We start from the raw sequence: 15,168 nt of genomic DNA, 5'->3' as shown, positions 1-15,168 counted from the left end.
CTGCTGGTCCATTCCATCCTCCCACATCAATGCTGCAGGAACTCTTCACAGACGACTGTTAAAAAACACAACACAAATCCTCACCTACATGATGACATCTGTTTTTGCTTCTGTTCTGCCCTCGCCAGTGTGTCCCGGCCATCTCATCCATACCGTGGTACATCACCATGATCCCGTTGCTCGTCGTCCTCTCTGTCAGGGCCTTCAAAGACCTCGCCAACGACATGGTGAGAGGTTATCACAAGCATCTCCTCCTGCATGGATTTATGCCTGTGGTCTTCTGTCCTTCGTTGTCCTCATTGACTCTTTGTCCTCTTGTCATTGGAAAAAGCTGTCATCCCTGCAGCATCAATTTTCTGTCCCACCATCAAAGCTCCTTTAAATGCAGGCGTGATGTTTTGCATGGTGAATCAGCTGCTTAAGTGCATCTCTGAGTTACGGTCCTTAACAGCTCTGGGTGAAACGGCTGCTTGGCCCCTCTCTATTGACTAATCATTTAGTGGGGGGTGTAAATCTCTCAGCTGGTGTCACTGTAAAGCCCCATAATGGTACCCCCCCCCCCCCATGCCCCCATCCTCGCCACCTTCTGGTCTTCTCTCTTATGCAGTGTCTCCATTTCAGGCCAGAAGACGCTGTGATGCTGCGGTGAACTCTCGGTGCTGTGATGTCCTCATCTCCCAAAGGTGAGGGAGCTCTGGGCTTTAATTGTCTCTGCTTGACTTAAACTGTTCTAGAGTGTAAATGTCTGTAATTACAGACGTCAGGGTTGATGTTGTGGAAAGTCATGACTGTCTATAAAAAAACACACAAACAAAGGAAATGTCTGCTTAGGTAACGCGGATGAATGTTTAATCTTCTCTTTGATTCATCTTAAGGTTGCAGTGACTGTATTGCATGTGGGTTGTGTCTGAAACTACCATCACACATAAACCAGACCGCCGGTTTGGTCAAATCCAAAAACGAATGACATGAAAATGAATTTTGTTTTTTCTCTCAGTTTCAGATCAGCTCAGTGGAAAGACTTGTGTGTTGGAGACATTCTGCGGATCAGCAAAGACCAAGTCATCCCCGTGAGCCTCAGCCTTCCTCAAACATGCACTTCTCTGATTGTCTGTTCTTGTGTTTTGGTGTAGCTTTGATAAAGTTCATGGGAGACTTTTGTAAACTAAATCAATGACCTGTTTCTGTTGTTTAGCATCACAGGATGCAGAGGCTGAATTTGAACATCTTAGTTCTGTTTGGCTTCTCTCCTCACAGGCAGACCTTCTGCTTCTCTGCAGCTCTGAGCCTCACAGCTTATGTTACGTGGAGACGGCCGACATTGACGGGTAAAAATGAAGATTCTACTATTCTGCGTAATAAACTGTCATGAGGACGTTTTGTCTCTATGCTGGGATCAAAAGATGTATTTAAACTGTACAGAAGTCACAAAAGAATGAGGCAAACGTTTGGGAGGTTTGTTGTTGCCGTTGTGGATCTTTATCACTGGCATAAAGATCATAATCAGCCGTAGGGTTTAGAAGTTTAGAGCAAAGTTCTCTAAAATGCTTTAAACAAACAAGAACATCTGTTTCAGAGTCAATAAGCTTCAGTCTGAAGTGAGGGTTCCTAAAGTCATCAGTCACCCTGAGACTAGGAGGCTGCAGGTTCAACTCCACAGTCGGATCATAGCAAAAACTCTATGGAACCCAATCATTGACTGTAAATGAGAACTGGACTGAGTGACATCTCCCCCCTCAGAAAAACCATTCTTGCCCTGGTACCTTTTTTTCACAGCTTCTTGATAATCCTCTTTTTTTCATGATGTTTTTTCTGTAGTTCAAGTTATAGACAGACCAATCACATGCCTCAATAAAAGTAGGTGGAGCCTTCTGGCACCCACGTCCAAGCCAGCTTTTAAGTGGTATGGGCATGGCCTTCCAACAAGCTCAATCCTGATTGGTGAGAGTGGTTGCCATACAAAGAATGACTCAGACCGATGTGGACAATCACTCCTACTGACTACATCTGACTCCAACATGGCGGCATCCGTATCGTGAAAAAATGGCAACTGAATTGACTTCATTTGGTTGTTTTCTACGGGTGACGTCAAACAAACTGTCCTCCCATACGGTCAGTGGACCCAAAGCCTCCCTGCTTCACACTCAGGATTAAGGGGTTGAATTGGGGGGGGGGGGGGGGGGGGGTCAAACCACCAAATGGCTCCCAAACTCAGCTGTGGTTGCAGCTCACCGGTCCCCCAGGGTTTGTGAGGAAGACATGTCTCCTGATAACTGATGTCCATCAGTGTGTTTGTCTTCTACAGAGAGACCAACCTGAAGTACCGACAGGCCCTCTCCTCCACACACATCCATCTGACCTGCTGCCCATCAGAGGGCGCTCTTGCTGCTTTTGATGGTCATCAAACCTTCAACTCAACACTCGTGTTCCAAAACCTTCAAGCTGCAGTAACACCTGTGTTCTTGGTCTAACCGTGCAGGTGTTGTGCAGTGCGAAGAACCCAACGACCGCCTGTACGTTTTCCGAGGTCATCTGCTGTGGCGGGGGGAGTGTTATCACCTGGAGAACGAGCACATCCTCCTTAGGGGAACCGTTCTGCGTAACACAGGCTTTGCTTACGGCCTGGTCGTGTACTCGGGTACAGAGCCTTTCCCGTTTTTCCTGAATTATGGTGTAAATGTTCTGCTTCTACCCTGAACTAAGAACAATGGGTTGAAGCGTCTCCAGACCACCTGCCTTCAGCGCTCTTTCCTCTCTGGCCTCCTTCAATGACAAATGTTATGATGTGGAATTCAGGCACTAAGTGCTTAAGTCATACAGCTGTGTGTTAAGTACGGCTATTTTAATGTCTTCTAGATTACCGGCTCCTCCTGTCAGTGATCGGTTATTACCGGAGCAGGCGGCGCTGCCATGTGACCCTTTCAGTTGTAGTCAAGCAGATCAATAGATCAGATTTCTTCACAGATAGTTTTATAAAGCATCCATCATAAGCTGTGCAGGCCTGACCCTGACTCTGCCGATTTTACTTCCTAGCGGCTTCACACTTGACATAAGCTGCTCTAAATTTACCAGGATCAGAGCTGAAGGGCTAATGCTTTCTTAGGACAAAGTTGAAATTATCTTCCTGCCCTTGAATGCTTTGGTCATTTTTGCAGGTATAAATTCCTGTTAATGAGAGCCAGCCATCGTAAAATATGAGCTTTAATCGATTCCAGCGAGGACTGTGTCTCATGCTGACCTCCATGCCAGGGTCAGACTCTGCACGTTTTCTGAAGACCACACCAGCCAGACCACAACCTGACCTCTTTCTCAGCAGGTTTTCGGACTAAGACGACGGTAACAATGTTTGATTTGTGGCAGGCACAGACTGTAAGATAATGAGGAACTGCGGGAAACTGAAAGTAAAGACGGCACGAACCGAGCAAGTTCTCAACAAAATGGTCATCGGGGTGAGTTGCTGGGAGGCTGGCAGAGGGGAACCCCTGTGGAGCTTTCATCATGTCTGTCTTTTGGTTGGCAGATAGTCCTGTGTCTGCTCCTGGTGGCTCTACTCCTCGCCGTTGGCAACAGCGTGTTTTCAGGCGGGGTCATGCGGCAGGAGGGGCCTCTGTCTGCGATGGTGTTTAACGGCAATCCAGCCTACTCAGGATTCCTGGTCTACTGGAGCTACATCATCCTCCTGAGTCCCGCCATGCCCATCGCGCTCTATATCACGTTAGGCCTCCTTCAGTGGTGTGTAGTCAGGAAGGGGGGGCACACATGCATGTTTGTTTTGTGTCTGCAGGTTCGAGGTGATCCACACCATCCACAGCCGCTTCATCGGCTGGGACCTGCAGCTGTACTGGCAGCCGGGAGACAGACCGGCAGAGGCCAGGAACACCTCGCTGAACGAGGAGCTGGGCCAGGTGGGATACCTGCTGAGTGATAAAACGGGGACGCTTACACAGAACCGACTGCTCTTCAGACAGTGCTGCATTGCCGGCGAGATCTACGGTAACTAAGAGAGCCGTTTCCTGTTTCACCAAACCAACGCTGAAGCGGCACTTTCACTGCACCTTTTTTCATTCAACAGTCTCAGTCTATTTTCACCAGGTTTTCATGCAGCGAGAGGCCATGTTGGCCATTATGGCGAGCAGAATACTGGCTATACCGCCGTGGTGTACATTTTTTAGTCAATAATATGGATTCACTTTGATTCAATTCAGCTGAAGTGTCATAGAGCAAAACGAAAAGATCATAGAAAATTCATCCTAAATCAGTGTAAATTCAAATAAGAAGTCAAAGAAAGAGTTTCAGGGTTTTAGTTGGCAGCAGGAGTCATTTTCACCTTCCTGATCTATAGTATCTATAGGTTTAGATGTATGTTTTACATGTGTAAATAAAAGTTACTGGAAGCAGAATACATTAAACAGGTAACGCTGGCATAAGGTAAGCAGGCTGTGATCCAGGTGAGTTCACATGGGCCACGCTGGACAAAAAGGTTTTTTCTTTCCAAATGTGTAACAGATCATTTTCATTGAAGCTAAATTCCATGTTTGCTTATTTACAGTACATTCAGTCATTCAAACCATTCAAAATAATCAATCTGTCACTTACTGCTGCCTTTTCTGTCACTTCCTTCCCGTAATGTAAATCACTTTAATCTTACCTAAACAGGCTGTTTCTTCTAAGAATTTATATAGTTTAGTCAAATTAAACCTTTTTCCATTCTAGGCAACGGCTCAGTCAGGGCAGAAGAAGTGGAGGTATCTGTTCTCACTCTTCAAACTGAGCTGGCGTCTTTCATAGTGGCTGAATTTAGAGAAACCTTCCATGTTTCATGCAGCCCATGGATTTGAGCTGGAACCCGTTCTCGCGCGGAGGCCTGCACATGTCTGCCCAAAGCCTTGTGGAGAAGCTCCGAGGACACCAGTGTCCAGCCAGCAGGCAGTTCTTCAGGGCTCTGGCCTTGTGCCACACGGTCATGGCAGAGTGGAAGGACGGTGAGGTTTGGTTCCACTTTCTTCTGTTTCAGAGGGATCCAGAAACTCCACTCTGACATCTGATGACATTTTAGTGCGATGAAAAAGTCAACTCACAGCATCAAACTCCTGCTGTTTTAGAACTGTGTCAGCTTTGCGTTTTAGCTTTCATTTGACGGGGGCTTTGTGTTTGAGTCCCTCCAGAGACTCCTGTCTATCAGGCCGCCTCCCCAGATGAGGAGGCTCTGGTGGGTGCAGCCAGGGAACTGGGCTGGGTCTTCCTGCGCAGGACCAGGGACTGCGTGGTGGTCTCTGAGCTGGGCGTCTCTCATCAGTATCAGCTGCTGGCTTTGTTAGACTTTACCAGCAGAAGGAGACGCATGTCTGTGCTCGGTGAGCGGACCCCCCATGAATCACTGATCAGTTCATGCAGAGGCTTCACCTCTTAACCCTCAGCTCATGTCTCCTTTATGTCAGTGCGGGAACCGGGGGGGGCATTAAACCTTTACTGCAAGGGGGCAGACATGGTGATTCTGGAGCGCCTTCAGAAAAACTCCCCATATCTGGAAAGAACTGAAACAGCTCTGCAGGTAAATCAGCTCTGGACTTTACTGACAAAGTGTTGTTTGTCTCTTTCTGTGTTCATGGGAGCTTTCCCCTGAAGTAAGCCAATGAGGAGGAGGAGGAGGAGGAGGAGGAGGATGAAGCCTTTGGTAAACCACTGTGAGGCCTGAGCCCTTTGTCAGGTTTTAGACCTGGTTCTTGTCGTGTTCTGTTTTCAAGTTTACCTGTCAGTCCAACCACGTTAAGGCTGTCAATCATCCCCAGCTGTCTTCATTTGTCATAATGTTCTTAATTGTTAACTCCTCTTCTTCGTCACTGCATTGTTCTCCCTCGGTTTTATCATGTCAGCGTTTATTTACTGAATGTTTATGTTTCTGCAACTGCCTACATTTCGTTCCTTTACTGCCGGTACCCTGACACGCCTGTGGACTCATGTCACATCAGGTGTTTGCTGAGGCCTGCCTGAGGACGCTGTGCGTCGCGGTTCGGTCCGTTCCTGAAGCATCATGGGAGAAGTGGAGGAAAACTCTGGCTTTGTGTGCTGTCATGGCAACTGCTGAGCGTGACACGCAGTTGGAGAAGCTGTACGATGAGATGGAGCAAGATCTGCAGGTGGACTCTGGTTCTCCATATTAACCTTCTGCTAGAACTATGAGGTCATAAGACCTGCTCTGACACCTGAGACTAACTTCAGTTCCCAAAGGAAGGAACAATCCATGCTTTCATTCACCGTTTTGACCATTTTGACCGTTTTGACCATATTCAGTTTTGTGATGTTCATTTGCTTTAATAAAGTTAGTGCTTTGAGAAACGCTCACTTAATTCTTTTTTTTTTAAGCTCCTGGGGGTAACAGCAATTGAAGACCGGCTTCAAGAGGGTGTTCCTGAAACCATCTGTCTTCTTCGGAAGGCCAGAATTAAAGTATGGGTGCTGACTGGGGACAAAAAAGGTATTTTGATCATGTTATCAGGAATGAGAACATCTAAAAAAAACTAGAAATTCATGAAAATAGTCAGAGCGAGCAGCTATGGCAGAACACGGCCCGGATCTGGTTCTGAGATTCTGACGTCAGCAAACACAGGAGATGCATCTTTGCTAAGAGGTTTATCCATTTAAAGGCAGAATTTTTACCATAGAAGTCTTTAGAATAAAACTTTTTGTTATTAAAATGGATTTGTTGACATTTTCCAAATAAAAAAGTTAAAATTTGGGTCTAATTCTGGATTGTTTGTGTTTAAATAAAACGAAAGAGCAAAAATGCAAACATCAAAAGAGTAACGATTCATTTCACCAACGATCTAATTCGTGTCATGATTAGTGGTTATTGATTCATTCTGAACGATCCCATTCACCGATCTAGAATGGATCCAGGACATCTTTAGCCCAAACTTAAACCAGTATGACTCAGAGAGAAATACCTTGTTGTTATGGAAGTTGTTTTCTCCGTTCCTGTGATCCTAGAAACTGCCGTAAACATTGGATACTCGTGTAAACTGCTGGATCCGGATGCCAGGCTGTTGGAATGGCAGGACCTCAGGTCTGTAACAGCAATGAGAATAAATGTGACTCCAAAAAACATTTGGAGCATTTCAACCATGTTTGCCTGCAGACAGATACTCCAGTCAGCAGATCCACAGGTCAGCTTCATGAAGGCCAGGCAGATGGAGCTGTGGGCCACCAGCAAAGAGAACGCTCCAGCGAAGGTTTCTCTGGTCTTCACCGGGCCTGAGCTGGTAACCAGAACCTCTTCAGTCATGCTGCAGAATGTCTGAAGAAAAAATAAATCACATTTCTGTTCCTTTTCATGCCACAACCTGATATGGTTGTGGTACGGAGCTCATGAGAGAGGTTTGTTCTTTTAGAAAATGATAAAGACTGCTCTTCTTCAAAAAGCGTTGTGATTGGTCGGTTTGACCGGCATCAGCAGCCAGCCTCCTCATGGTTTTGGTTGAACAGCAAAGGGAAGCAGAGTCTGGAATGATCCACTCCCCATCAGAACTAAAGCTGGATGTGCTTCCCTTCAGGCGGAGTTTGAGCAGAAACCAGAGTGGGGGGCCACTTTCATGAACCTGGCACAGCAGTGTCAGTCTGTTCTGTGCTGCCGGGTCACGCCTGCTCAGAAAGCTGAAATTGTAAAGTTGGTCCGGAAACACACAGACGCCATCACCATGTCCATCGGAGACGGCGCCAATGACGTCAACATGATTAAGAGTGAGTCAGGAGGCCTGAGTGAGCGTGTGCAGAGACAGCCTACTGTGGGACATTTTCACTGATTTTGTTTTCTCCCCCCACTGCCCCAGCGGCCCACATTGGAGTGGGAGTGGCAGGCGTTGAAGGAGGTCAGGCAGTGCAGAATGCCGACTTTGCCCTGTCTCAGTTCAGGTTTTTGCAGAAGTTGCTGCTGGTTCATGGCCGCTGGTCCTACCGTCGCATTTCCTTCTTCCTACGCTACTTCCTGTTCAAGACCTGTAGCTTTGCTCTCGTGCACATTTGGTTTGGCTTCTTCAACGGCTTCAGCTCGCAGGTTAGACACCAGCTGAAACCTTTAAAATCACAAGGTTACCTGAAGACCAACGCTGTCCTCTTTCCTCGCAGTCTCTGTATGAGACCTGGTTCATCGCGCTCTACACAGTCTGCTACACGGCCGCACCTGTCATGTGCGTGGCTATTTTTGAACAGGTAAGTCAAAGGTTCCCGTTCAGCAGACAATCCTAAGGATAGCTGTCTATGGAAGGCTCCGTCTTTGCTTCACAGGATGTGAGTGCAGAGACCAGCCTCGAGCTGCCGGAGCTGTACAGGAGTGGACAGCAGCAGGAGCTTTCTGGACCTCTGCAGCTCTGTCTGTCTTTGCTGCATGCCGTCTACACGTCGCTCGTCCTCTTCTTTGTCTCGTTTGGAGTTTTTTACAACACAGCCTACGACTACCAGACCATGGCCATCACTGTCGCCATGGCAGCCACTTTTACTGCCTCTGCTGAGGTCAGGGTCATCTTTAACTCTGTAGGAATGTTGAACCCAATGCTGGAATTGAAAATTAGGTATTTTAGAGGAAATACTTTAGGTGCAGATCACAGCAGTTAAACAGAAAGACTTCTTATATAATCAGGCTGTAATCATTTTATCCTGTAAAGTCCAAAGAATTGACACACAATTCATTTTTTGTTTGTTTTTTAAACCCTTTGGTAAAAAAAACACAAAAAATTACAATACCATTTCTATGAGACATAGACAATATCAGTGATGATACATTCAGGGATTTTAATACGTTGTGCTTCAACTATGTTAGTTTGAGGTGCAACAATATTACAATTTCAGGAAAAAAAGCCCTTTTTCTGCACTGCCTCAAATTTGATCTACATGTTTTAACAAGGGGTTACCGGGGGGGGGGGGGGGGGGGTGCAGAAGACTTAGGAGGGATGAGCAACAGAGTGGAAGACCATTACAAATGAAGGGATCACACATGCATACATCTAAAAAGAATACGTCATTTGAAGGGCTGAAAATTAAATTTTTTTTGTTATTGTTGCAAAGCTTCATAATCAATGTCAATAATGAAAATGATATTGACTCAAACTGGAGATTTGGGTTTTTTCGGGACCCCCCCCCCCCCGGAGTAACTGTGTTGTAATTGAAATGTAAGACGTTGATAGATTAACATAGGGCTAAATCCATAGATGGCTTGTAAATGAATTGATAATTGTTGTGAGGACCAGAACGGGAGGCTCAAAGCCGCTGATGGCAGGTGAGTCGAGGTTTGAGGGGTCTGAATGTTTCAGAGCAGTGTTGGGGGCAAAACAGGCGGTTTGGATCAGGCAGAAGTCAAAACCGACTTGGTCTAGAGCCAGAGATCCAGACAGCAAGACAGAGCTCCCAGTAACAAGGACAGTCTGACGGGGAGAGGCTGGGTGAGCAGAGCTTAAATAGCGCGGGTCTTAATCATTGACTGTATCGGAGAACAGGACTGAGTGACACCCCCCACTCCCCCCGGCGGTCCAAACCTGGAAGTACCTGCTGGCTCCAAAAGACTTCTACAGAGAAATAAACAGTTGTTACCCAATCATTCTATTGGTCAGAAAAACCCTTCTGGATCTAAAACTTTTTTTTAACATCTTAATAATCCTCATTGTTTTTACATATTTGTTCTGTAGTTGAAGTTATTCAATAAATAAACTGACCAATCAGATGGTTCAATGGGGTTGCATGTTGTGTCCGCTGACCCCACCTTGAATGTTTCACAGACAGATTCTCCCGAGCCGCTTTCAGTGGAAGGAGTGTAGACTTCCAACAGGCTTACACATGATTGGCGACAGTAGTTGCCATAGAAACATCACTCAGACTGACTCGTACGAATAGCTGTCAACAGGCTTTAACATAGCGCCATATATGCCATTTTTCTGCGAAAAAAATAGCGACTGAATTCATTTCATTTTGCTAGAGACGGAGGTCAAGCATTTTCTGTGAGTGATGTCACATCCGCTCAGTCCAGTTCTCTATACAGTCAATGGTCTTGATGAGGGAAGTTGCAAAAGATGAGAAACACGGGGCTAGTGGAAGGGGTAGAATGCTCCGCCCAGCTTCTGCAGAACGGAGAAAAACAAAACGCCAGCGAGAACAGGGATCCCAAAAAACCTAAGAGGAGACAAGAATCTGTACATGAAGCTCTTTGTTCTGTTGATATGTTTCATTTTTGTAAATTTAGGGGAATTTCAGAGTCTGCCTTGTTGTTGTTTGGGTTCACCGTCATCCTTCCTGTGTTGATCTTTTTTCTCAGAATGTCCTTCAGTTGACATGTCGATCTGTGTTTTGCTGTTTTCAGAGAACTAACATATAAAAATGTACTTCTTTCATTCATTCTAATGGTTGTGTCTGTTTGTCAGATTGTGATCCTGACTAAATACTGGACAAAGTTGAATGTAGCAGCTGTGTGTGTCTCTGTGGTGATGTTCTTCATCTGCAGCAGGATCACCCACAGCAGTTTCCTCTTCCAGAGGTCGCCCAGCGACTATTACTTTCTAGGTAATGTTCTTGATCAGAGTAATCCTGTTCTGTTTCGGTTCCATTTATGTGTGCTGTGCTGCTTTGAGGCCACATCTGGGCAGAGACATTAGCAGCAAGTGCACACAACACCTTCAGTATTTGTTTTATTGATGTTTTTGTGTGAAACTCTTGGAGTTGTGTTTGTGTAGGTGTGTCTGAGAGGGCCTTTGCAGATCCCGTCGTCTGGCTGACGGCTCTGCTCGCCGCCTGGACGGCCGTTCTGCCATCCTTCTCTGCCCACGCCTTCAGAGCAGTTCTCAACGCTCCAGACAAACACAAGGTGGGGCATCTGAGAGCTTCTGGGAAGGCAGAAGCAAAGGTCCACAAATAAATGAAAATAGATACCCTTTTTAAAAGAGAGGTGTTTGTTACCTTGTTAATGTTCATCTGTGGAAGCGTCTGACATTTGGAACTGTGCGTTCCCACTGTAATCCAGGTTCACAGCACAGCCCCTCAAACCGTGGAGATGAGCTCAAAGTTCACAAGAAGGTCGCCTCTGCGCCGCTCCTCCTACGCCGTCTCTCAGGGGGAGGGGCCTGGCCGTGTCATCAACTCAGCAGTCTCCACCCGAAGTGCAGTGATGATGATGGATGAGAAGTCAGCTGCGACTAGTAAACCGGCTGGCTGACGCACTCAGTGACGCTGGACTAACATGAAGATTTACTCACAAACATAATTGTTGAAGTGAAAATGTCTTTTATGCAATATTAAATACTACACTGCAGGACTCATGTTATTACACAAGTAGATGTGGGATTTCTGAGATTGTAGATCATCATTTTAATTTAACTTAGTCGTGAAAATCAATCTTTTATCTGTTAAAGAAGCACAAACGTCTGTTAAAAAGAATCAAATAAAACATGCAAACTTTGCTGCTTTGTTTTACAATTGTTTTATTTCTTGATTTATTTCAAAACACGCAAATTACCCATATTATCCTTTTAAGTTTTTATTTTTCTGGTACAGTTATTACTCCAATTTTTTTCCTTCTCAAGAGTCTCAGAGTGAACCTAAAAGTCCTCCACAGGCTCTCCAGCTTCTGCAGTGGGAGGAGGGCCGAGGCTGTCTGGTGAGACGTGGGCGTTTTCTCGCCTTTGTGTGGGTTTTGCAAGTATGTGCACGTGTGTCTAAGTGCAAGACGTGGAATGTCCTCGTGGCCGAGGAATGTCGGAGTCGCCCAGAGAGCTCAACATTGTCTTGGATTTGGCAGCCAGATTGTCGCTCCTCTGATTTTGTCTTTGGTTTCTGCAGACTCTCTGAGGGGACTCGAACCCTCGCCGGTGTGTGCGTGTCTCCTGTGCGTCTGTTCTAGTGCAGTATTAGCCACCGTCTCCAGACGACTCTGTAAACTCGTACAACGTAAGTGTCTTTGCTCTGATTGGGGCCCTTCCTTGGCACTGGGGGGCAAAGACGATCAAACATTGAAGGATCTGCAGGAGCGGCCTCAGCTTTGACTCCATTCTGATGTCGGTGGCAGTTTGGGGCGCTTGGTGTTGGTTGGTGTGGGGTGGTGTTTGGGGGGGACTCTGGTGCCCTTATCTCACCAACCACAGAAGCAGGGGTGCCCCACCCTCACTCAGTACATGGGATGTGTGGGACAGGAGGGGGTTAAAATGTGATGGGGGGGGGGGGGGCATTGAGGGTTGTACACTCTGACCCAGCAGCAACGATTAGGATTGGGGGGGTCAGGTGTTTGCATAGTTCACTGTGCAAAAGTCACCAACCGGAGCCATTTTTATTCCTCGCGGTTGGTTACATCATCAGATTAGCAGGAAGTCGTGGGGGATGATGGGAAATCAACTTGTTTGTTCTTTAAAATGAGGGTGAGGAGTACCGAGGAGGGGCCGAGCCCGGGGGGTGTGAACTTTGGCAATGGGATGAGGGGTGGATGTGTGAGCGGGGCCGGTGGGGCAGTTGTTTGGCAGTTGTGCACTACAGTTTGTCTCAAACCAGAGAGCCTCTTGTTGCTCCTCCTCCCCCTCCTCCCCACTGGCCTGCCCTCTAAACCTTTATTCTTGTTTTGAAACTGATTGTCTTCTACCATCACAAAGACACTTGGTTCTGATTGATTAACAGGTAACAGAAGAGGGAGAGCACAGTGTGACTGGGGGCGTCTACATCAGCCCCCAACGACAACCGTTCAGTCCGACCAGGAAACGACACACAGATGCTGTTTGACAGAACGTTGCCACGGCGTTTCCCGCCAGACGGTCGGTCGGTCGCCACGTGGGGCTGCGGTTGGTTCGTCAGTCATTATGAAACGGTTTCAGTTTTTGCATGACAAATGTTGCGACCCATGGAAAAGAACCAAACATATCAAGCATTGTCCTTCACAGAGATAAGAATGAACACGCAAACACACATGTGGACACACAAAGGTCACTCGGGTCCCCGTGTCCCTCTGATTAACTCCAAGTAAACAACCCTGTTTTTTGGAAAAGCAGGACACGTTTCAGGACCCGAATGTGACTGAAGCTGAGGAATGAAGACTGAATGCTGCTGATTGGGAGAGGAGGGGTTTGACCTCCCCCAGTACACACTGCCCCCTACCATCTGGGTTTATATACATCAAAGAAACATGGGGAAAGGGGGCGGGTTGCAACAACACATGCACACAACCAGTGAATCCAACAGTGACAGAAACTCTAAAAACAAAGACCCCTCCAACACCTTAAACCCAAACCCTCCCACCCTTTGAGTCTCTTATTTTGAAAACCAAAATGTCCCCACCCCTTCTCCACCCACTCCCAAGTCTTTCCGTCCTCTCCATCCCACAAAGTCACACAGGTCGTTCCTGTTGGTTTCTATACAGTTATACAATATCCATGCACAAAAAAAGCACACCTTCTTCTCAAAAGGAGGTGCTGGTCTGTAATATTCTAAGAACATCAGGAGCACTTAAACACACCCAGAACCTTCAAAAGTAACTGTGAAACATTTTTTTTTTCAGAGAAAAGACGACGTAAAGGCAGAAGAAAGCTCACAAAGAAAATGAGGTTGTTCCTCCTTTGGTTTGGCATCAACGTTTGGTGTTTTTGACTGAGTTCAGATTATATTTGCATCACTTTTTTCCTTTGAAAGCTGCTGTCTGCTCTGAACAGAAAATCTGCGTTCCAGCCTTGTCTTTTGTCTCTTCTGCCCCAACCAACCTCCACAGAAACATTCACAGCGTCTTCTCCTCTAAGAAAACAGTAAGTACATGCCGTAGCAAAAAAAAAAAAAAAAACAGGAGAATGTACGAAAAAAGAAGCAAACAAATTTAACAGTATAAAGCTTCAAGTCACGAGTTCCAAAACTAACTATCATAGTATCATAGTTTCATAATTATCCTCATCATTAGCAGTTTTATTTTCACTTTAAATTACATAAAGTTTACAGGAAAGGTTTTTGAGGTATTTCAGAAATAATTGTCAACACACGCTGACCGAGTCGCAGCACTAGCCAGGGGGAGCTGTTGATGGGGGGGGGGGGGGGGTTGTTGGTGTCTTTATGCTGCATGAGTCCTACATGTTTTTCCTGTGTTTGATGAACGCAAAGTGCCAGCGTCTGAAAGTGGCGCCCCATGCGTGCTTAAAGCCGGCCCCCTTAACCTCCCTCTGTCTCTGGTTCACAAAAATATCTCTGATTGGAGGGAAGTAAAGCAGCTGAGACGATGAGCACGCAGGCCGAACGGCCCAAGGCTGAATGAAAAACGGATGGAGGAAAAAAATGCTTTTTCCACAGACTTCCTACGTGATAAAGTGCTTTTGGGTTCTAGTGTAGAAGATGGAAATTCAATATGAGCTAAAATGCTGACACAGCCCCCACTTTGTGTCCCTCTCTGCCCCCCCAACTTCCATGTCCGTCCAGTTCTGGGTGCATGTCTGCAGCTATGTGCGTCTACTTGTGTGCTTCTGTATGCCAGTGCAGTCCCACCTGTGGTTGAAGGGAAAAGGCACTCAACTCCATCTGCAGGGCAGCCACCTCCGCCTGCGTGGCCCACTGCAGTCCGACTGCGCTGTGCAGATGTGTGTGTGTGTGTGTATGGGGGGGGGGGGGGTGGATGTTTAAATGGGGGGGGGGGGGGCTGTTTTTGGTTTCCGTCCCCCTAGGCAGTTTGCGACCGGTAGGCTGCAGTATCTTTGGTATTAGTGGCGGTTTCACAAACCACTCAGCTCAGTGAGGTAGCCATATTGGTTCTCACTACAAACAAATGTCGTTTGGTCAGCTTCATTCCTGAAGCTGAGTCCAGCTATTAACCTACCAACTTGACGTTGTTTTCAGCTGCTCCTCCTCCCTGCTCACAGCAGCGTGAGGGAGGCAGCGCCTCCTCATCAGCTCCTAATCTGCACCGCTCATCTGACTACATTGTTGGAAATGCTACAGTTGCATCTTAAGACCAAACAGATAACCATTGTGACCCCCACCCCAACCTCCATACTGAGTCAACCAGGGCGTTCGAAGGACAATTTACCCCAACCAGGGGAGAAAGGAACACAGTTCTGACATGAACTGCTCTCCGGTTTTCTTTGTTCCCCTCTTGTTTGTGGTAAAAGTCTTGTTCAAATTCACTAAAAACTCCAAAGTCCATCAGCGGCCCCCGTGTCCCCCTTTTCCTTTGAAAAA

The 15,168-nt window shown here is 46.7% G+C and overlaps 1 protein-coding gene across 7 annotated transcripts in view; it reads left to right on the top strand.

Moving 5' to 3' along the window:
• atp8b3 (ATPase phospholipid transporting 8B3) overlaps positions 1-11,451 on the top strand; it is a 29,026-nt gene extending 17,575 nt beyond the window's left edge. For 4 of the 7 annotated variants that reach the window (XM_078945767.1, XM_020702262.3, XM_078945768.1 and 1 more), the window contains 24 exons: positions 129-227; positions 622-683; positions 998-1,070; positions 1,258-1,328; positions 2,306-2,397; positions 2,480-2,638; positions 3,361-3,449; positions 3,521-3,714; positions 3,785-3,993; positions 4,714-4,745; positions 4,826-4,982; positions 5,166-5,354; positions 5,439-5,551; positions 5,970-6,137; positions 6,364-6,475; positions 6,988-7,063; positions 7,136-7,259; positions 7,551-7,737; positions 7,827-8,050; positions 8,122-8,205; positions 8,281-8,505; positions 10,404-10,542; positions 10,713-10,843; positions 11,000-11,451. In XM_078945767.1, the coding sequence (XP_078801893.1) occupies positions 129-227; positions 622-683; positions 998-1,070; positions 1,258-1,328; positions 2,306-2,397; positions 2,480-2,638; positions 3,361-3,449; positions 3,521-3,714; positions 3,785-3,993; positions 4,714-4,745; positions 4,826-4,982; positions 5,166-5,354; positions 5,439-5,551; positions 5,970-6,137; positions 6,364-6,475; positions 6,988-7,063; positions 7,136-7,259; positions 7,551-7,737; positions 7,827-8,050; positions 8,122-8,205; positions 8,281-8,505; positions 10,404-10,542; positions 10,713-10,843; positions 11,000-11,191 (3,201 nt within the window). In that variant the 3' untranslated portion in view covers positions 11,192-11,451. The remainder of the gene's footprint in view (positions 1-128; positions 228-621; positions 684-997; positions 1,071-1,257; positions 1,329-2,305; positions 2,398-2,479; positions 2,639-3,360; positions 3,450-3,520; positions 3,715-3,784; positions 3,994-4,713; positions 4,746-4,825; positions 4,983-5,165; positions 5,355-5,438; positions 5,552-5,969; positions 6,138-6,363; positions 6,476-6,987; positions 7,064-7,135; positions 7,260-7,550; positions 7,738-7,826; positions 8,051-8,121; positions 8,206-8,280; positions 8,506-10,403; positions 10,543-10,712; positions 10,844-10,999) is intronic. The other 3 variants (XR_013655520.1, XR_013655519.1, XR_002289945.2) reach the window with 3 other exon arrangements.
• The last annotated feature ends 3,717 nt before the right edge of the window (positions 11,452-15,168 follow it).

Source organism: Oryzias latipes, chromosome 4, assembly GCF_053564925.1.
Source record: "Oryzias latipes strain Hd-rR chromosome 4, Olatipes_Hd-rR_3.1".
NCBI lineage: Eukaryota > Metazoa > Chordata > Actinopteri > Beloniformes > Adrianichthyidae > Oryzias > Oryzias latipes.
The sequence above is the reverse complement of the archived record's forward strand: the minus strand, read 5'-3'. Positions and strand labels throughout refer to the sequence as shown.